Here is a 23,778-nt window from a genome sequence, read left to right as displayed (position 1 = left end):
TTGGGCTCACGGTGGCCTATGATTTTTCAAGCATTGTATTTCAATGCTTGAAAAATTGTATCAAATTAACTGCTGGAAATATACCTAAAAGTGCTTAACTTAATTTAAACTTAAATTATTACTGTCCACATACAATAAGAGTTCAATATTAATGCAGTTGTCTTTATTTCCTATTGTTGCTGAAACAGAGGCATTTCAAAACTTCTGTGGTGACACATTGTATTGTATACAAACTCTAAATGGAGCACAAGCTTTCCTGGTTATTAGTCATCCAACTGAGCAGAGTTAAGGGGCGAGTAAGGGCTGATTATCTTGTCAGCTTTTCCCACTCATCTCTTTGTGACAAGAAGCTCAGAAAGCATGCAGCATTGTTTTCTAGGCTACATTTTACCCTTCCCTCTCTGTTTGTCATGGCATGGCATTTTGTTAGTTGCCTGGCAAGGAGAAAAACATTACGGGGTATAAGCATCCCAGCATTGCAATTACACTCCTATGTGCAGACATTTACAATAATTAAACATCTTTACAACTTAACCATTTGTCAGTTATGTGTCTAATGCCAATGTTTGTGTCGGTCTACTCTCATATGTTCTTTATGCAAAGATCATATATGCAAAGTATTTAGCATACTGTACCATTCATCTAATGTATTCATAATGTAAATGCAGTAAAACAATATAATATGTACAAGCCATTGTTATGAAACAACAGTTATGAAACGTTTGCAGTCTAACGTCAGTGCAGTACATGAATGTGTACACGCTTTGTCAACTGTATTTAGAGTGGCCACATTTCTTTTTTCCTTAAGTCAGCATGGATGCTGAAGATGCTTCCCAGAATACTTTGGAATCATTTCGCCACTTCCTGTTGTTTGCCTTAAAACCTTTTATGGACATTATCTGTCACAGCTGAATTAAAAGCAATATACTCTCTTTCAGTAATGAGTTCTGCCATTGATTTCTCAGTCATCTCAGGTTTTAATATAAATATTCTTCCAGTAATGGAAATCCAAGAATAACGGTAGAATGGGCTTGTAGACAGTGAACTGCATCAACAGAAAGTTCAGTACATTAATATGTTATTTTTGTGATAGAGTTTTGTAAGAGTGCGAGATTTGAATGTTGTTTCAATTATCTTTTTACATTGAATATTAGTTTTCTTATAGTCATTGACAAAGCCTTGAGTGTCAACTCATCAGTCCAATCCAGATCAACACTATTAGCCTTAGCTCACAATCTTTCAAATATGGGGTGCTAGGCCACATCAAAAACCATAGGCAAATTGGTTGTCAAAACAGACTTTCTTGCTTTAACTTCTAAGAACAAAGCCAAATGAAGAGTGACCTGGTTACATGGTAATCACCATATTGAAGAATGCATGAACAATGTTTTGACTTTGAAGTTGTCGACTGATGTACCTTGTTGAGTGCTACCCAACCTCCATTCAAACTGAGCAAAACTGTCGCTGGCAGCCATACTGAATTTGATACTTTCACAGTGTTATAACCCCTGGAAAAATGAAACCGTTAACCAACAAATTAAATATATTTATTGAATTTGACTTAGGACCTCTGTCCAAAATGGACCACATTATACTAAAGCTACAAGAATACAAAAAGTTATTGTTGATGGTCATGTCTCCTAAAGTGTTACACCTCCGAATCTGATGGTTAAGTAGGATTATTTCTGTCCATCATATTTCTGTGAGGTAATTAATTATGGAGTTCCTATAGGAGGTGTCTATAGGTGTCTATAGGAGGTTAATGAGAAACCTCTGATAAGGCAGCTGTCCATTATGGGATGCAGAGTCTCCTTCTGCAGTCTACAGCTCTACCTCATCCAGCAATCACAAAGCCCTGTCTTCCACACGGTACCCATAATCATGCAATTAGCCCAAGGGTGGAGCTGATCTGTGGTTGGGTGTCAGTATGTACTTGTTACTTTCTACCTGATTGAATGAACTTCATCTCATCCTGACCTTCTGTACAATTGATTTGTAATTAGTGCACCTTATTAAATACATGGAAACTGACCTCAGCTTAGCACCCTTTTCTGCAAGATATGATACGATGGATAACTCTTGGTTAACATGAATGCATGTTTGTTAGTACCTTGAAATGGCAACATGTATGAAAATGAATAATTACTTTTCAGGTCTGAAAGAGTGTACCTTTGAAGGTGACATAAAATAGTGTGTGAACACAAGACAAACCTATGAAGTTGACTTTGCGGATGAACTTGAGCAGTGTAGTTCCATTGATGGTGTCCATCTTGGAGCAAAGGCCGACTTTACCAGGACAGAGCTCTTTGTGCATGTTGTGTAGAGCATGAGCCATAGCGTAGACTGCATCTACGACAAACTGAACTTTCCCCTCCTGTTCGTAGGATGAATCTTTTCCAATTCGCTCGTGGTCTGAAGGAGCAGACATAAAACAATAGAGACACATTTTGAATTAATTAAAATAATTGGAATATGTGCTAGTTACATGACTATCATCTTATACCAGGATACATTGCAAACCAAAATCATATGACATTTGTTTATAGAACTGGACATACACTAATATTTCTAATCAGGCAAAGGTTAGGCTGTAACACTAAACACAACAATCAACCTAAGATTGAGGACTGAACAATGATTGCAATAAATGCTAAATCAAGCAAATGATAGCCTTTTAGAGTGTTCTGATTGCTTTATTGTGAATTCATCCTTCTTCAGTTTTCAATTTATTTGGAGCTTGGCATGAATGCAATTTCATACTATTTGTTCTAGACATCAATCAGAGAACCTCTTTTAAGTAAATAAAAGTAGCAATAAAAAATAGGTCTTGTTTGAGCTTATTGTGGCTTAAGATATTACTGATTGGTGAGGAGATCCTCTCTTCAGTTTTGCTGGCACAGATAGACAAGCAGTGTGAATTGTTTCATTTTTTGTTCAAATGCATTTATTGTTATTTAAAGTTCTAAATTATTCTTCACTTTTTAAATTACATGTTTCTCTCGTCACTTTTCATCAATACAAGTATTGTTTCTTGGTCATTTTAGTTAAAGACACAATCAATGAGGAAACCACAAATAGCCTACTAACAATCAATTAAATACTAGTCATAACATTGTTCTGTAACATACTAAAGGCTGAAATGGGTGAATATCACTGTTATTTACAGACAAACCAAAATTGTTTATGTAGATAGTGCAGGTTCCAGAATAGTTATTTGTGGGACACCTTTCTTAACACCAAGAAACCTAAATATTGTACCATCAGAGGATAAATAATAAGTCCTGTCTGTGTACTTGTATCAATCTTAAACAAGTACATGTTGACACTTTCCTGAGGATGGGTTTAATGATACAAAAAGTAATCAGAAGACTTTATCTGATAGTGTATGTTGCTGCTCATATAACCATGCAAGGCCACAGATCTATTAATCAAGTCAAGCGAGTGTGATAAAGTGTTAAAGGAGTACTGGAAGACAAAGCTAGACAGGCATAATCATTCTTCAGTATTCATGTGATTAGGTATGACAGGTGTATATTAATCATAGCCAGGGTTGTTCCAAACCTTTGAAAATGTTTTAATTGGCACACAAGGTTTCAATTAACATCATGGTCCTTCAATTTGCCACTGGCTGGTAAGCCTATGTTAAGAGAGGGACAGTGGAGCACCACTGTGGACTATAACTGGCCAAGCAGAAGGAAGCTGAAATATCATACTGTTTAACAATGTGGCGTAATGGACATTGTTGCCATTGGCAACAATCAACAACTAAAATGTGCACAGCACCACTCTCAAAGTACCATACTTTAATGAAATATGAAAGGTGTGCAAATTTGATTTTCATCACTGTCTAATTGTTAATTTAACTTAACAATGGCTTTTGGCACCTGCTGAGCCCACCAAGGTTACATTCCTAATTCCAAGTTTACTTCCCCAAAAATGTTAATTTAAATAAAAGATACATTTTACCTGAACAAAGTAAAAAAAAAGTGCTGAAATTAAATAAACAGTGCTATATGATGATCTTCGGCAACTGCAGGTCCACTAGTCAGTCAGTTAGTGAAGCTTAAGACTATTTGTTCTCACTTTTGTGAGGATAATCTTTAACCTTTAATGCTCAATTTGACACAAAGCTTACTATAAAGTTAACATTATCAATACTATTTAAGACAAGTAATTAAACTTTAAACCAAATAAAATGAATGTGAATGTGTTTTTATAACTGTTCAGACTTTACAAATTGATTCCGCAGCCAGTGAGTTCCCCCAATCATTGCTCCAGAGTATTTTAGCAGGAGTTTAATATAGGTTGAGAGCCCAGACAGCTGAGCTTTGAAGCAACTGATACCATCAGACTCTTTTATCCTGTGTGACAATTTCTCTAGGCCTGATTAAAGTCTAGTCAACAAGATCGACATTCTGTGTGCAAGCAGTTCAAACAACTCAGCTCAGGGGATGGATTCTGTCAGATAATCTTTTGACAATTCCCGTGCTTGATGGCTCACGTTTGATAAGTAAAAGTAGTAAGGTGGTTGAAGTGTTTATTTGTGTATATATTTCCATTGTACAGCATTGATATTATATAGAAGATGAGTAACAGAACATGAACAGTGTAAATGTAACAAAGAAAAAGTATCACAGGGACAGTCCCTGTGACTTTTTACAGTTACAGTTAGTGTATGTTGCAATATCTCAGCCCTCGCTCATTCAGATATATGTACAGAGGGGAGTCTCACTCAATAATCAGTCTGGTACTCTGATATGTTGGCCTCAATACCAGTATCGAGATACTGTGGGATGATTAATAGAACACTGTCACTATTGCTCTTGCATTCAGTAAGTAAAAACTCTCTTGGCCATGGGTTGACAGGTGTCATAAAAAACAACAAGCCATGTCCCCAAGAGGAAAGCCTCTCAGCCCAAATCCTCTGTTGACTCAGATTCTGTTCAGAACCACAAGAAATGGCTTCTGCAACTCTTGTCACCTTGTATCTACAGTGTTTCATCTGTTAATGCCTCAAATGTAAACAAGACAAATGATGTGTACGATAAGATAGCACAAAACAGGATGAGGTAATTGATAAAGTCAATCTGCATTTTGTTTTCTGCAAGCCTTGTGAAAGGTCTACAAGCTATTTCTTATCTGAACAGAAGCACTTAATGCATGCGGCTATGAACAGATGAATTATTTTGTGTTTGTCTTGATGTTATGCATTCTGAATGTGTGTTTGCTCCGGCTATGAGAAGCAATTTAACATCCATGACAAGTCTCAGAATGTTTTAAAAGCTTGAATAAAAATCACTGCCTATGGTTCTGTAATTGTGATGCACTAGGAAAAGTGTAAGGCTGGGTGTCAAACCTGCCCCCACCTCTCATATGCTAAAGTCTGGAGTTCCTGGACGGTCTCAACTTGATGGCTCTCACACTCCATTCAAGATGTGGTCTGATTGGTTGTTCTTGTGTATAAATGGAATTGTAATGCATTGTTCTGTGGATTCTTCATCTCCTTAGACCTTCTCCTCAGTTCTCCCTTGTCCTACTGTCCAACTCTTTGCTCACCTCTTGCTTTCTCTCTGATTTACAAGGATCATGGTAGAGTAGGCAATATTTAAAGCTTTCATATTGTAACATGTTTGCCTTGTAATTGATTTCATTCATTTGCAAAGTTATTAAATGCGTATTTCATTTAACCGTACTTTTACCATTCTTGCTCTGATTTAACTCATAAAGTCAATACCTGGAATTCTTTTGGTATTGGCATTATTTGGTTCATGCTAATACACGGTTCAGTTTCCCATCTTCCTTTAAACCATAGGGGAATTTGTTTAGGTTGTTTGGCCAATATTTAACCCCCTACAAAAGCATGCAGACAAAAAGCCTCCTCTCTCTCTCTCTCTCTCTCTCTCTCTCTCTCTCTCTCTCTCTCTCTCTCTCTCTGTCTCTCTCTCTTTCTTTCTCTCTCTCTGTCTCTCTCTCAAACTATATTCCTCTCTCTCTCTTTCCATTCTATGGAATTCTATTTTATTCATGGATGTATGAAAATGCTTTCAAAGATGTTGCTATCTTGATGGATATCAAAAGGTTATTTTATGTAATCTTTAATAATTACTCGTGACTTGTGATTATTATTGTACAACGTTAATCGATCATTCTATTAGGTATGGTAGAAAATGTGCATGTTCACTGAATGGTTCAAAGGATATGTCAGCTACAGCTATGGTGTGTTACAGTAGCTAGGTAGTAACAGGCTTTGTCGACTTCTCTTCACACTTGTCTGTCGTTTGTTGGGTGACACAAGAAGAAAAGAGAACACAGTAACTGAGTGGTGTATGATGCACTACCTGGCATCCAGCTGTGAGGTCTGCTGTGTAACACAGCCAAGGTTGGAAATAAAGATGGAACCTCACTTTAAGTATTTGTCGCTGATCCAGGGCCTTTGAAAGAGCTGCATGACTCACTGAAGAACAAGGCATGCATTCCTAGCGCACACAATTGTACAAGGCAAATTGCTATTGCTCTACCATTTTTTCTCTCACAGTGTGTACCAATGCTATACTCTGACCGTACTATCTTACCCAGGGACAACCCAGGATTTGAGATTAATCTGTGTAAACGATTTATACTGAGGTATTAGTGCAGCGATACTTACGGGATGCAATTTAGCCTTTTGACATTCAAATATATACTGTTGGATTTCAGAAACATTGACCACTACTATGTGAAAAAAGTAAATATGTGGGCAGTAGTGGAAATGCATATTGTAAGCCAGGCCACTAGTTGGTGGCCTATTTTCAACCATAAGCCAAACTTTGTATTTGCAGGCCTAACTAAAGATGACGCATTTTCATTAGAGTTATCCTCAATCACTGCATTCATCAAAGTCATGTTGTTTCATAAACCATTTTTTTCCAGAAACTCGTGTCCTGTTTTGAACTGTCCAGATAGTTATCTATAGTGCTTTTAGAATATTATCAATAGGACAGGCAGTTTAAGAGATGCTTATGACCCTTTGAAAAACAATGAGCTAATTGGACTTCAAATGCAATTTCAAAGACTCCGGGTTGTTTTGGCAACATCCATTACAAACTGAAGGATTTAGCCCTTAACAAAAAAAATAAAACACAACTTGCAGAGAGAGGGGAGAGAGCACAACTCTAGTTAGAATGTTGACCGACCAAATCTGTGCCATACAATCCTTTCTGTAGGGCCATAACCTAATTGTATTGCAATTGTTTCAAACAGGTTGTACTGCAATAGTGATTACCCTTTAAATGTTGCAGATAAACTCTTAAGGAATTACTGTAGGAATAGTTCAGCATTACTTTGATATTAGACCTCTAGAAAAAATGACATTTAAATCTACATTGGATCTCAAGAGATACTTGGATGCAACAAATATTGCTTGATCATCTTAGCTGGTCTTGAAGCAATCAAGCAGCCATGCTGGCAGCCAGGCAGGCACTGCATCCCTTGCCCCCCACTGGCCTTGATGACTTATGGCCACTGGGAGGGTGAGCAATAGAATGAGTCAGGCTCATCAGGCCTCACATTGTTGTCTTCAGCAAGCAACACACCCACAGTGGTTCAACCCAATACTTCACTGTGTGTGCTGCAAACAAATTACTTTGATTTCAGAAAAGGGTGCATTTTCCATAACATTATATGAGTCTGGTATTACTTTAATTTATCTAAATTTAAATTTACAGGAGTACATTTATTTTACATTCAAACTCAGGCCTAATCAATAGACGTGTTCTGTCAGGTAGACTAATGAGATTGAAATAATGAAATATATAGTTGTGACCCAATTTCACCAGAAAATAAAATTGCTTTTTAGCATTACAGTGTGCTGCAGTATACCGGTAATAAAATGTATCTTAGTTTTATAGACCCATCTTTTCTTGATTAATTGTCATTGGCAATTGAACAATGCTCATTATCAACCACACAAATACTGAGGGGAACATATCACACTGTACTGCAGTGTTGAGCAGATAATTGTCTCACTTACTGTATGGTAGATTGAGAGGTTTGTTTTGCTGAAGCACTTTACACATATTGTATCTGATAAATGCAGTTGTATTTGCCTGATCATCCATATTTCAAAGGCATTGTTAACAAGTAATTACCCATAATTTCTTTCCAAACTAGCTGAATGGTCAAAGAACAGTTCCCCCCAAAGAATTTTGGCTGCGATCCAGGTAGAGGTCCTAGTTAGATCATTTTATACTTGCTCTGGCACAAGTGCTGTTGTGCAGTAATAACCATAAGGATAACTTAAGTGATTAATGGCTTATGTGCTGTCTGGAGCACAATCGATTTGGTTTCTCCACCATCTGGTCATGTCCACAAAGGGCCAGACAGTGACCTGAAGGTTGGGCTGGTGTCATCTACAATGTAAATCTAGGCCCATGGCCAGCAGGAACAAGCAGTGACTTTTGGACAGGGACCAACTGAGGGAACTGAATTATACATTCACACTTTGAGCATCTCAGTCCATACGGTCACATCCCCTGTTAAAAAAAAGGTATAGTGCTAAATTGACGCTCTATTCAAATGAAAACATAAGTTACGTTTATTCCTTATATGTTGTGTGGTGATATGGTAAAGGCGTTGTCATTGAAACACATTAATAAAAAGTGTATTAAATGTAAGGGGTTCATGGCTGAAGTCAGGGACTGGTAACTAATACCATGCTAGTCTTTATTTCAGTTGATGATTTATGAAACCAATATTCCTGATACTGAATGGGGACACATTTCAGTATACATTTGCATGCATGTGTTTTTTTATGTTAAATTATTACAAATACATATTCTGTGCTTAATATTTCAATGTCACCAATGGTAGGCTGTCAGAGTTCACAAGGTAATGGTTGGTCTATGAACTCTCAGTAACTGTGTATGTTAATCAAAGATGTAGAACTAGTCTGGCTGATTTGGTACAGCAGGTGGTATTCTACAGTATGTCATAGAGAGAATGGGAGTGTGTGTTTGTGTGGAAGGGTAGGGTACTAGTACATGAGGATTCTGAGTGGAATGGGCATAACTCTTTCCTGTATTAGATTACAGTGCTCCTGGGGCCACTCACAGGGAAAAAAAGAGCAACAGCAATTTAGCTCAAGAGCCACCATGACATCTGATGAAAGGAATACACAGAGAGGACACAGTACCATATCTGCTCTTGTAACATAGAAGGATATGCCCTTTGAAACTATCTCTTGTGCACTAACACACATTGTTTGAAACCTTCCGGCACAATAAGGCCCTTACCAAACTCTATCTTGAGTAGACAAATGTGCATTATAGTAAGACAAATGCATTTATGTACAATGTGATTGTTTTTCATCAAATGTATTTCAATTATTTCTGTATTCTTGTGTTTTTATTTAGAATGGTTTGGTTTAGGATATCTTAGATTTATAACACAATCTAAAAAACTAGGTGCTAAGGTTACGTTGTAGGAATTTACAGTAATTTCTATCTATGATGATTTTAGAATTTTAGATAACACAATGTGGCACCAATGGATAAAGAATAAGGAGAGAGAGAAACAGAGAGAGAAACAGAGAGAGAGAGAGAGAGAGAGAGAGAGAGAGAGAGAAAGAGAAAGAGAAAGAGAAAGAGAGAGAGAGAACTGGTTATCAGTTGTAGCCCTAGAAGAGTACAGTAAATAGTGTTGGTTTCCAGAGAAGTGGATCTCAGCACTTTGTGTGTAAGTTTGGAACAACATGCTGTTTCAGCATAGAAGGGTGATATCAAACTGACTGTTGGCTGACACCTTGAGTTTCTATATGCAGAGAAATACAATGCTGTGTAGGTTTCTCCTCTTCTCAGCTAAAAACATTGAGTTCTACAATTCAAATACAAATATTTTGTTCAGGGCATTTGAGAATCATATGAAAATGACTTCAAAGACTTAAGTTGCATTAAGAAATCACATTCAGGTATTCTGTCCAGACATTGCATGTCATCTAGTTAAAGTAAGGTAATCTAGAAATATTGATGGTAAAAAAATATTTTCCATTTCAGAGAAACTCAATTATGTGGGAAATATTAACAGGAACATTTTGAAAATGTGGCTGGGTGTTCTTGAGCATCACCATGTTGCATTTTTTACATTCATCAGAGGTAATATTGCATCGACTCCTTACAATAAAGTAACCAGCTACCTCTCTTTTGAGGTTGTTGAAAGTTGAGCTTTAGCACGCCCACTCCTAGTGCATTTTGACGTATTCTTCCATAGCTGGGCTGTTTGCTGGGACACAGCTTCACAGCTTGAGGCAGGGATCCTAAGTGCTCTTCATCAAAAGACATTAAATAATACAGACAAGCACTCAGATGAGACATCTGCTTTAAAGGCTGATTCTTGAGTCTGTTTTGCCTTCAACACTTAACTTTACCGCACATAGGCTTATAAAAGCTGTGATAGTGCTTATTATACGACAACTCCATATTTGAAATGTGTCCTTTAAAATCAGCAGGATGTTTGCATGGGATGTTGAATGAGGAATAAAGCATAAAAATGTAAATAAAGTGTTTCTATACCTTGACTGTCACATGCATGTGTCTTTCTAACCTTTAAAAGCATCAATACACAGCCTGGTTTAGACTATGAACAGCAATCAGTAGGCCTGGACGCCTAAGACTCAGAGAGTGGTAACAAAATGGGAAATGAAATACAGTTGGACTTGGAGTGCCTAGTGATTTTAATGACCAAAGAGCTTGGCTCTAATGTGCTGATTGGATTCCCTATTGATTATGTTTTCAGCCTGTGTAATGGCCCAGTTTTGGTGATTGCCGTTGTACTGCATTGCAAATTGAACATGCGACATGGAGTAATGGGGACATTCAGTGCTGTTTAATCAAACTTTGGAGCCTATCCTTTTTTCACACCCTACCTATTCTTCCAAAATACAAAATGATTTGTTACCTCTTTCTCTTCATAATCCAAGTGCATAAAAATTTTTGCTCATTTTTACTCAATTATGAATTGCTCTCTGTGTAACGTCACAAAGAAGGAATACACGTACAGCTAACATTTGTTACGTTCATTATCAACGTCTTTCAATGGAAAAAAATACAGAAAATTGTTTTCTTACTTGTGCATTTCTTAATACCAGAACCTTTCTTCAAAGCATGACGGCTGAGTTTGCACTGAAAGTTGTTCTCCCAAAACTCTGCAAACCAGATATTCCTCCTGTTGTTGTCCAAAGTTCGGCTGATGAAGTAGCGATCAAATCCTGAAGAAGTTAAAGAGAGTCAAGGTTGGACTTGGAGCCCACAGTAGATCATCATCTGAGAAGTGTGTTGGATTTTCAGATGGTTAGGGTTAGGGCTGATAAATAATTTTCTTTCAAACAGTGCTGTGTCAATGCAGTTTTTCTAATCTTGCTGCTACAGCACAATGATACCTTGTTGGTCTTCTGTGGTAATGGTAAAAGGTAAGAATTGCACTTTCATTGTTAGTTTGTGCTTGAGTATGTATGTGCAACAGCATGGGTGTGCATGTGTGTTTGTTACATAACACAAACAGTACCTCGTATGGACTGTCGTTTGGGGAGGATTGTGACGGCGCCCTCAGCCATCTCTTCCTGGTTCAGGATTGGTGAGATCTTGGAACCCCAGCTGTCTGAACCCACCCAGAGAAAGTGGCCTGTCTGGTTGGCCTTCTTAGCTGCCTGAAGAAGCCGTCTATGGGATGGGAAAAGACAGAACATCATAGTTTTGTCAAAATTCTGTTATTGTAAAAATGTACAAAATGCTTTTATATATGCCTTAAAGAACCTTTAGTTTCTTAGCATAAAATGTAGCAAAGAGCAGGTTCATATTTTACCTAGGTTTATTTGCACTGACTAATGTTTTGTACCTCCCTGCTAATTGATGTAATTAATAAACAACAGCAGTGGGATTCTTGATGTACCAGACAGCTGGCACTCCTGGCTAAACTACTCTTAGACAGTAGCCTTACTTGTCCAAAGACTTACTCTGGTTTCCCTGAATACAGTTTGGTAAAAGAAAATACTTTGATAAGAAAAGGCTCAAGACGCACTTGTTCCTGGAGTACAACGGTACTTATCAATGGTTTGCTAGACCCAATGTTAGCTTCCTCAAGGATCACATGACTCTTGCTTAGAGACTTGTTGCTCTTTTTGGTTAGTGGTAACTGATTTATATTGTTGTACTCGCTGTGAAATATATATATATATTTTTTTTTTACTGTTGCTTGCTTTTCTACAGGTACACTTGCACTTATAGTGATTCATGTTGTTTAATTGTATTTTGTGCTCTTGTGGTTCTTCCCTTTGGCACTTATTTTGGTTGTTCACAATATCTGCTTCATGTTTTGGCTACCCGCAATGTTTTTGGGGCTATTTTGTTGTTATTATCAGTGACCTATGCACTTTGTAAAGCTCTCTCTTGGAAGTCGCTTTGGATTGAAGCGTCTGCTAAGTGAATACATGTAAATGTAAATGATAACTAGCTTTTTAAACTGCTGCAGTGTTGTTTAACCCTACCTTGTTGTGTTTATTTATAATGATTAATGAATTGCTGTATGATTAATATATTCCAACATATGACCTTGATTCATAAAAATCCCATGATAATGATAAATAATTGCAAAATCATGAAACACCTTTTCTAATCTCTCACAAAACCAACAATGTGAGCTGTAGCTGCCTCACAAAATAACTTTGGTTTATATTCTCTTAGAGATATTCTGAGTAAATGTCCTAGGCTCCTGTTTTACTATATTCTAGTATTATTTTGTCATTCTTTAAAATATAATGAAGCAAGCTGTGAGTAAAATACAGAAAAAGAATACCGTTTTTTTTGTTAATCATGATTTCTGTATCAGACAAGAGAGGGAGTCAGTGTTTTGACTCTACTGCAGCTCTTATTGAGGTCGTATGCAGGGCAATTTCAGTTATCACAAAGACCAGGTGCTCTCATCCTGCATGGTATTTACTGGGGAATAGCTGGCATGACAATCCATGCAAACTTCTTTAAATTAGATTTTTACTGCATACTTTACTGACAAAAGTAACAATAGCAGACAAATATTTCCCACCTCTTACATTTTGGGGGTACACATACGGGTACTTGCTAGCTTGGGTGCAGTACAATCAACTTCAGTTTTATTAACTGGCTGCCAACTCACATTGACTGGGTTCAAGGGTAGAGCAAGAATACCGAGTTGAAATCCCCTTTGCGTTCTGTAATTACTGTATATCCAGATTCCCGTTATCAGGGCTGTATTAAGTCAATTAGCACAGGGACTTCTGCCCTTTTCATGAAGCATAAGAGTCCTCCACAAATCATTGAACACATACAGAGGGGTATATCTGGCTTTTGTATCACTGGATATTATTTAAGCCTTTTGTAACAGAAAGTTATAATTTAGTAGTAGTAGTATCAAGTACGTAACGATAAAAATGTGCTAGTGTACAAAATATGAAAGGTGTTGAGTAAATATTTGTTTTTGTATTTCTTGGTCTAAAAACACAATCTGTATTTTAATCCTGTTACTTTACAATGCATATAACTAAACAATACAAGTGGGGCCATTACATACTGTACACATGTTTCAGTTACTGGTAAGTTATATTCTGTAATTATTGTACATCACACATGAAGCAGTCACAAAACTTGATTATCACTTGATGTTTGTTAACATTTATACTGCATACATGTATTATGCTATAAAGCATTTTGTCTGCACACGTGCACACAGAAAAGGTAACATCTGCAGCGCCATGCAATCGATCAAGATGCTTCTCACACTAAACCATGATTTACAGTCCTGAAGCATAAAACATTTATAGAGGACTACAGTGTGTGTGTATTTGTTTGTGTGTGTGTGTGTATGTCAGTGTCTGTGATTCAGAGCACTCATGCCAGTCTGCAGCACTTACCTAATGTCATCCTCATTGGCAAAGAGAATAACAACCCTGGCATTTGGGTTCTCTCTCAATCTGCGAATAATCTTGTCAAATTCTCCTGACTTAGGTTCCCGTGGTATCTTCATGGACTGAGCAATACATAGATCTCCTGCAGAAAAGAGAAGTCGTTTGTTGAAAGGCAAGGAAACATGGGCCTAGAATGTAGTTTGTATTGTATTCTTGATCAGAGATCAGAAAGGGTAGAAAAGTTTAGCTGAAGTGTAGGTTTCTGTTTGTCACTCTACCTACAGTACAGGGTGAAAACAGCATTATTACCCTATTCCAGTAGATAAAGTGTACCCAGGTTCTTCAGAATCCAGCCAAGCATGTCATTCTTAGAATAACCTTCCTCAATACTCAACCATGGAGAGCTTTCCATCTAGACCAACACCAATACCATTATTCAGACTTTCTGGAGGTGTAAGAGATTAGAATTGTGCATGTGTAATATTTCACAGTATGAAGAATGTGTGGTGTAAAAATGTTTTTCATTGACCACAAGGGGCAGATTTGAGACATGGATACCCATCAATTCACTTTATGGACCTGCCAATGAGAATGGACAATTTGTGAAGCAATGTATGGACTGGCTGAATTGGTACAGTTTCTTGTTTGTCTTCTACACACGTACAGTATCTTTGTAATATTTAAGAAATTTTAGAATGTGTCAATTTCATGGTAGCATACAACTATTTGTTTCCATGTTTATACTAATCCTCAAAAAGAGAGACATAAATATAACAGCAACGTAAATAGTGCTATTAATTTCTCTGGTCCCAATCTTACTTTACATGCACTGACAAACACACACCAATCCAACAGAATCCAACAGGAGACACAGTAACACAGCTTTCCTATGCCTTAAGACAGTTCTACTAAGCATAGGTCTAGCAAAAATCAGAACTTACTGTACATCCATTGGTTACCCACAAACAAGCCTTTCTAATTCCCAATGAAACATTTCAGGCGAATTGTTTTGTTTCCTTGCCAAAATGCCACAGAGTGTATGTGCATGCTAATGAACTCTCCTCTCCTGACCCGATACAAAAGCAGCCTGCTGGCCAATCAATGCAGGAATAATACCCTCTGGTTCACTGCATAGCAGCCAGACCTGCACCATGGATCATAAAACAAAGCACGGCCTCAGTTCAAAAACTAATAGGTTAGGAAACTGGAAGCAGAAGGAAAGAGCAGAGAATACTGTTGATGGAACAATAATGATAGACTGACAGCCTTGCTTGTGGGTGCAAAGTGTTACTTTTGATTGAACCCCTTCAGGACTTTAGTCGACCTGATGTTATTGTACAGCACCAAGTGAGGGTTCTCATGTTCATTCTCATGGTTGTTTTCCAAGGTTTAGGGATTTTTTTCTATTTTACTGAGTTTTACATTTAGATGAATCTCTCTTATCATGTTCTCTGCCACGTATGTGACTGGTCTTACATGACAGCCCATTGCATTCACTTGTTATTCACTGGGCTGGTTAATGCTTTAGGTTTTCAAGGGGAATGTACAGTACTTGTTATATTTCATGTGGTGGTCCATGTTTTTAATGGCTTTTGCCTAGGTACTGCAGTCAGGCATGCATGTTTTATCATTAAAGATCCATGATTCTCCTGCTTTTCTGATTTTACACCCTCTCAACCATACTTTGCCACACCCTTAATGTTGGTTTGAAAGCTATTTGATGGTTTCCATTGGAGTGTCCCTTGAAGGTTTACAACCACATCAGCAATGTTTTCCCACTTACAAACAAAATAATACAAATGATATTTAATATAAATGTAAAATATAAATATAATAAAATACATGATATTTATTTAAACTGTAGTAAAATCTTATGATTTATCTACACAATCTAAACAGCATAGCTTTCCTTCCCTTTTCCAGCTCACATCTCTACCTATACCATAGCCTACCCTCAGGAGTGGATAACATAAAACTGGATACTTTGAGACAGAGGCTAGCCTGGAGTCGAGGACCACTGGGCCAAAAATTGGTCATTGGCACTGACAAAAGAGAATAGTTGTAATAATTGTTTTTCAGAAGGAGATAGTTATATGGTGCAAATGTATTTGGAATGAAGTTTACAGTCAAGTAGAAATATATGCTGGCATATATTGAGGCAGCGAGGAGATGAGTTTCTGAGATAACTCCTGGAACTCCGACCACTATATAGAAAGTCCACTTAATCTAATGGTAGAATTTAAAGATCAGCCTTAACTCCTAAGGACTACACACACTGTATAGTAAAACATTTTTTATTACATATTTCAGTAAAAAAATGGTGGTATTGATAACACTTTAAATTAAGCTTAGGTGAAAAAAAAGAATTGTGAATATTTTCATGTGCTACTCTATCTAAATATGGCCTTTTATTGATCTAATCATGAGCCCCCCTCAGTATGCATCTGCTATTCAATTGGTGTAAGGTTATAATCCTCTAGTAATGAGTCCCATTCAGGAATCTGTTTTTCTACAAATTGCATTCCTCGATCACATTAGCTGCAGGACAGGTAGTAATTGGGAAGCTCAGATTAACTCTTCCTCTTGTTTCCTCCAAAGTAACATAAACCAATGTGAAATACCTCCCATAGTGCCCCATCTCTGTCCCACTACATTAAATGTAGACATACAGACAGTTAATAAAAATGGAAGAAGTCTAACAGCTGTATAGTACATTTTCCCTCTTAAAAAAAATGTATTTATTTTTTGTTGATAAATCATAGATTACGTAATACGGTAATCTGTAAATTCTTCAGATTCAAAGAAAAGACTTTGGTTCAAAAATTCAGATTTCTCTGTTTGCAACATTTACCAGGATTTATGTAGCTAAATCAGGGGTCTGCTGCAAATGTCTTACAATATTATGAGCAGATTTTTGATGGCCAATCAAAATCATCTTAGATGGGATTTTAAATGTATGACATTGGTACTGTTCAAATCCCTGAAGCTTCATGACAGGTAAATAACCAACGGGCTAAGCAGGGTCAAAACAAATTAACCCATGGCACCATGTCTCTCAGGCTAGAGACCTGGCTGATGACTTGCCCCTATCTCTCAGCATATTACAGCGCTCTCACATTCTAGGCCATGTCAGAACCTTGTTTAAAAATAAGACTTGTCTTTGGGGATTGTAACCTTCCTCCACCATTACTACAAGTGTGGCATAAAGATTTATACATGGTTCAATTTGAATGACTGGATCAGTAATGGAATCATCATCAGCACTGATGTGAGTGTGGTTATGTTTAGCTATATAATGGATTATGTGTAGAACTATATTATAAACACATTGCAATAGGCTAGCAACGTCGTAACAAAATGCCCACATGAGTAAAGCAATAGTCACATCCCATCAGTCCTTAATTATCATAGTTACATGACAGCTTGAGAAGGTGGTAGAGACATTTCCTGTGACAGTGACTTCAGTCAATGCATGAGGTCTCTTTTCTCCAAGGAGTTCAAGAATTGAAGCACACTGCACAAGCTGAGGATGAATGATGCCTATTTTTGTCGGAAAGGTTCTCAAGTCCTTGATCTTCTGTTGAACATTTTACATATGCGTCGCTGTTGATGTGTCTGCTAAATGAATAAAAAGTACAATTTGATTGTTTGTCATAACTTTTTAAAGATAATGCTTACCAAAAAAGGGAACCATTTCAAATTTTAGATGAAACAATTAATAATTAATTACTTAAGCATGTAAAAAAAGGCATATTTGTAGATTTACTGAGTTAATGCTGCTTCCCAGACAATTAATTGGGGAACAGCCAATGGAAAAAGATAACAAGTGCAGCAAAATGTATGATCTAGAGTGAAATGTAAAATGCAAAATTTCATTAAAACAACAATCATCTGTAATTATATTTTTTTCATAAGCATAACATGTTGTTTTTGACTGATGACTGAGCTAATCTGCCACCAACGGTATAGTATGCTTGGAAACATATCTGACTTGGATTCTTGCTCTACATTAGCCTTAAAGTGATGTGTCAACAATGTGAATTTGTTGACATGCCTTGTTTCATAGGTCTTGGCAAACCAGGACCTATAAAAAACAAATCCGTCAGCAGGCCTGATTTAATCTCTAAACAGTTTTTAATTCCCAGAGGAAAGTGGACTCAGACCTTCTATTTGTCCCTATGGCACACTGTAGGTATTTGGGTGCTGGCAGGGAGCGACAGAACATGTAATTTTTGCCATATCAATCTCCCCAGAGTGTCACTAAGCCATCCTGTCCACTGAGCTGGCTTCTCTATACAGTACACTGCACACCCAGTCAGAGACCCTATCACAAATGTTGTATATATAGATGTGTTTATGTGGAAAGGGAAAAACTCATAGGGATTTCCAAAAAGGTGCATTTGTGTGATGTTAAATGTTTCGAATATTTCACATAAACTTATTTATAATAAATCCATGGAAATTAAGGGCAAGCTGTAGGAAAACGCAAAACATACAATAGATTATCTGTAGATGTGTTTAAAATGACTTGAGTATTAAGTCAGACGGTGACTGTGAGTCATATTCTTTATTTAATTTTGAGAACTACTGAGCAAAGGCATTGACTAATGAGTTATGAAGTAAACAATACAATTTTAATAATTTGATTTTGACTGTTTTTCAAACCCCTAAACATTACAAATCACATTTGTTTTTGGTGTGAAATAGTTATAATATTTGAAAAGATAAATATAGGAGCAGTCCATTTATTCTTTTTCTCATTTGACTGTCCATTTAGCCAGTACGTTTAGGCTGATATTCTCCTTAGGTCTATACACAGAGTGACTTAACACTGGGGAATTTACTGACTGTTCAGCTCCAAGGCTCTGAATAAATAAAAGGTACATGACAGAAAGGTCTGGGGCAACCATAAATTAGACTTCAAAATGACTAAATTACATTTTCTTACTTGGGCTAAATGATTTATAAGTTGGAGAATAACAGGCCTTTGAGCGTTGTGAAAGGAACTGTCTTGTGCAGTGATGAAATGACTCATGTGACAGCCCTGGGATATCTCTCATATCCTAAGAGAGTCCTCAGAGCAGACCCTTACTTGAAAAATAAAGATGGCCCCCTGCGTGGAGTTTTACAACCTACACTAACTCCACTGGTGGCAGAATCCCAATGTAAGCATTGCTTCCCAAGGATTATGGGTATGCAGCAGGTGTTGAAACCACTTGCACAAACTGGCCCTGAGCTAATGGCCATTAGCCTCTAACTTGATGTGTTCAGAACAACAAGACAGGATGAGTACAGTGTCAGGTTTTATCAGTGGATAATATCACACCTCTAGTCACTGCTCGAAGGTCAGAGTGAAAGGGTAAATCTCTGAAACTTTGGTCTGTGGCCTCAATCAACCCTCTGAAGGTTTTGTCTGATTACATTCATAATATGTCATATATTCTTTATTGTTGTAAAACATCAACACAATTAGCTTTCCTGAATCCTACAAATGTATTACAAAGAAATACAATTTCTAAAATATCAAGTGTCAAAACAACTGAATTCAAAAACAAAGATGCAAAGGTAGCCATTATAGGCTATAAATGGAGGACAAATAGTACATATTACATTCCCCACTTTTTCTTTGGGTAAGAAAACAACCTGTGTGGAAGTTCAATGCTGAGACCTAGTTATCAAGGAAACGTTTCAACCCTTAAGTTTTTGGGGGGTAGTTTACAGATGTGTATTTTCAAAATGCGTATTTCTCTTGCATAAAAAATTGTACCTTCATGCAAATATAATTTACATCTCAAGGTTGATCTGTAGTTGTTTACTTATATTGGCCGGGTTTCCCAGATTCGTTAAGAAGCTCTTAACGCTAAGAGCTCCTTAAGACCGTTTTAAGAGCGTTCTACAGCTCTTAGCATTAAAACCATCTTTTCTTTAAAGATCATGATCTTCAGAATCAAGGATACATGAAAAAAGAGAGACATTTTAAAAGTTGCCAAAAGAAACTGTAAAAATTGTATAAATACAATAATAGTTTCAACTACCGAACAAGTATTCTAATCAAATTTGTTCTTGACACTCCTCTCACGCCAAATGGTACAACACTCTCAAAGCTAATACCCTCATAATAAATCTCCTGCCATCCTTTTGCCCCTGTCTACAGTCCCTGCCCCTTGTCACTGCTCCATCTGTCACTCAAAAAGTAGAAATGACCCCCCAACCTACGCTGATATGAGGCAATATAGCACTGTTGATTAGACAATTACAGTGCCCTCCAAAAGTATTGGAACAGTGAGGCGAATTCCTTTATTTTTGCTGTAGACTGAAAACATTTGGGCTTGACATCAAATAATGAACGTGAGACCAGAGATCAACGTTTCAGCTTTTATTTCCAGGTATTTACATCAGGATCTGATGCACAACTAAGAAAATATCACATTTTGTTTGAATCCACCCATTTGTCATGTGAGCAAAAGTATTGGAACAGATATACTTAAAACATATTTAAGTGAATAAGACTTAATATTTAGTTGCAAATCCTTTGCTTTCAATAACTGCAGCAAGTCTGTGACCCATTGACGTCACCAAACTTTTGCATTCTTCCTTTTTGATGCTTTCCCAGGCTTTCACTGCAGCCTCTTTCAGTTGTTGTTTGTTTTGTGGGGTTCCTCCCTTCAGTCTCCTCTTAAGCAGGTAAAATGCATGCTCAATAGGGTTTAAGTCTGGAGATTGACTTGGCCAGTCTAATACCTTCCATTTCTTGCCCCTGATGAACTCCTTTGTTGTTTTGGCAGTGTGTTTTGGGTCGTTATCTTGCTGCATGATGAAGGCTCTGCCAATCAGTTTGGTTGCATCTTTCCTTAAATTGGCAGACAAAATGTTTCTGTAGACTTCCGAGTTCATTTTGCTGCTGCCATCATGTGTTACATCCTCAATGAAGATTAATGAGCCCGTCCCAGAAGAAGCCATGCAAGCCCAAGCCATGACATTACCTCCACCGTGTTTCACAGATGAGCTTGTGTGTTTGGGATCATGAGCAGTTCCTTTCTTTCTCCAAACTTTAACCTTTCCATCACTTTGGTAAAAGTTAATCTTTGTCTCATCAGTCCATAAAACTTTGTCCCAGAATTTTTGAGGTTCATCTCTGTACTGTTTGGCAAATTCCAGCCTGGCCTTCCTATTCTTCTTGCTAATGAGTGGTTTGCATCTTCTGGTGTAGCCCTTGTACTTTTGTTCATGAAGTCTTCTGCGAACAGTAGATAGTGATACCTTCACTCCTGCCATCTGGAGGTTGTTGCTGATCTCACTAACAGTTGTTTTAGGGTCTTTCTTTACAGCTCTCACAATGTTTCTGTCATCAACTGCTGATGTTTTCCTTGGTCTACCTGTTCGACGTCTGTTACTTAGTACACCAGTAGTTTTCTTCTTCTTCAGGACATTCCAAATGGTTGTACTGGCTATGGCCAATGTTTCTGCAATGGCTCTGATTGATTTTCCATCTTCTCTAAGACTCACAATTGCTTGTTTTTCACCCAAAGACAGCGCTCTGGTTTTCATGTTGTTTTCACCTCTGAATACAGTCTGCATAGACAAAACCTATCTTACCCAATCTGAACCTGAGTGTGGACATTCAGTGGTATTTATTGATTGAATAATGTATGTAATAGGACACACCTGGGCAACAAAACACACCTGTCAGTCACATGTTCCAATACTTTTGCTCACGTGACAAATGGGTGGGTTCGAACAAAAAGGTGATATTTTCTAATTTGTGCATCAGATCCTGATGTAAATACCTGGAAATGAAAGCTGAAACGTTGATCTCTGGTTTCACATTCATCGTTTGATGTCAAGCCCAAATGTTTTCAGTCTACAGCAAAAATAAAGGAATTGGCCTCACTGTTCCAATACTTTTGGAGGGCACTGTATATCTCACTGTTCACTACAGGATGTGCAGGGAAAGGCAAATGAGCATCAGAGATGCAATTGGCCGGGTTTCCCAGATTCGGTAAGAAGCTCTTAACACTAAGAGCTTCATAGGAGCGTTCTAAGAGCGTTCTAGAGCGTTCTTATAACGCTCCTAAGAAGCTCTGAGCATTAAGAGCTTCTTAACGAATCTGGGAAACCCGGCCATTGTCTTTCTGCTGAGATTGAGTTATTTTGTTGTGTTCCACACCTTTTCTTCAATGTTCCAAAATATTAAATAAAGGTAAGAATAGTCCATCTTGAAATAATCAGAATGATTTGAACAGAAAGCTAATGGCAAAAAATGGCTGACCATATTAAGCTACTCAAAATGCAAACAATCATGGTTGAGAAACTGCTAATGTTCATGGCTGTGGGCTCATTAAAGGATGAAGGGGATGCCTAAGACTCTTAATTTAAACATATCATAGGATACACCACAGGAGGAAATATTTAATGGCACATCATGGATAATGCTTTATATTTACCATTCCAAATGCACCATCAAAAAACATAAATTGTATTTTTCTCTTCAAACCACAAAATTAAGCCTATTATTATCCTGTAATAGGCCTATTAATGACTACAAGCAACTGCATTTGTATAGAGGTTTAAAACGTTTTTGGTGGGAATAATGAATATTTGGTTGTTTATTTTTCTGCACACCTGTTTAGGAGGTTGTCACATTCACCCTTGCAATTAAAATCGCAAAATGAAGGGTGGCTGGGTGGGTGGAATTATAATCAGTCACAGTCTATACTCTGAACATTTTCAGACCACTTGACTCAGCTTTTTGTTTGAGGGGTAAGTGTCCATTACTAGCTAGGGCCAGGAGTCTGTAGTAAGAGGAAGCTTCTTAAAATAGTGGTCAGCAGTGGAAAAAAATATTCATTTTCAAAGGTACTGTGAGATGGATCAACCACAGAGCAGAGCAAGGGACAGGGTCATAAATGTTACATTTTTATTAGAACAGTACAATAAGATATTGGGAAACCTTATCTCATCAAATAGCCTGCCTCAGGCACATGATGGACAATTGACCTATATTTTACCATTTGAATTACCTTAATACACCAGAAACATTCCGACATCGACAATGGGCCACATGAACAGGACTGTACAGTACAGAGTCTGCAAGAACCAGAACTCTGTATGAGGAAGGGGCTACCTGGGCTACCTGAAATGAAAAGAGGAAACAAGTAGTCTTGCAACAAGTCAATGAACATATGATCATTATCATTAATGCAACAATAAAAGTGACCTATAGCGTAGTCTGAGGCTAAGCTGAATGGGTCTTAAAACAGGTCACGCATTAAGAGCATGAGTTTAACAGCATCTGCAGACTTAATGGAATTGAGTTGACAAAACCAAAAGGCATCAGGAGGCCCTAATCTGAACCAAATATCTCAATCAAGTCCCCCAATCTTTCAAGAAAAACCTACATTATGGTCATGAAAAAAACATATTCGGTGTTCCTGTGAGGCCAGGCTTTACTGCCCCAAAAAACTTTGTGTAAGATGAAAATTAAATGTGTGATGTTTTGGCCACCATTTTCTGCACAGGTAAAGCACTTCAAGCCACTACTCTCTGTATTTCAGAAATCTCATGTGAAATGGCATATATTTTTCAGTATTTTCATCTGGCAACGACACGATTCAGGCATCTGCAATTTACAAAGCACAGAGACCTCTATTGCTATAATGGTCATACATTTGAGTTGACCAAATGCTGTACTTATGCACTGACCATTGACTACACTTCATGCTAATTTATGTAGACCACACATCATTTTTGCATGCAAGTAGACATTATAACTTGGCATATCCTACTGGAATGCTGAATATGTGAATCACGTTGATTCAAGGCATCTTCCCCTTGTTTTTGTTTGTCTTCAAGGATGTTTGACAACAAGAAGT

The 23,778-nt window shown here is 37.4% G+C and overlaps 1 protein-coding gene across 1 annotated transcript in view; it reads right to left on the bottom strand.

Moving 5' to 3' along the window:
* The window catches only part of LOC124480219 (metabotropic glutamate receptor 4-like), a 78,393-nt gene that overhangs the window by 11,241 nt on the left and 43,374 nt on the right, over positions 1–23,778 (bottom strand). Inside the window, exons 3-6 of the mRNA XM_047039324.1 lie at positions 13,913–14,048; positions 11,536–11,690; positions 11,099–11,239; positions 2,212–2,412 (exon numbers count right to left, since the gene is read on the bottom strand). Of these exons, the coding sequence (XP_046895280.1) occupies positions 2,212–2,412; positions 11,099–11,239; positions 11,536–11,690; positions 13,913–14,048 (633 nt within the window). The remainder of the gene's footprint in view (positions 1–2,211; positions 2,413–11,098; positions 11,240–11,535; positions 11,691–13,912; positions 14,049–23,778) is intronic.

Source organism: Hypomesus transpacificus, chromosome 18 (assembly GCF_021917145.1).
Source record: "Hypomesus transpacificus isolate Combined female chromosome 18, fHypTra1, whole genome shotgun sequence".
Classification (NCBI taxonomy): Eukaryota; Metazoa; Chordata; class Actinopteri; order Osmeriformes; family Osmeridae; genus Hypomesus; species Hypomesus transpacificus.
The sequence above is the reverse complement of the archived record's forward strand: the minus strand, read 5'-3'. Positions and strand labels throughout refer to the sequence as shown.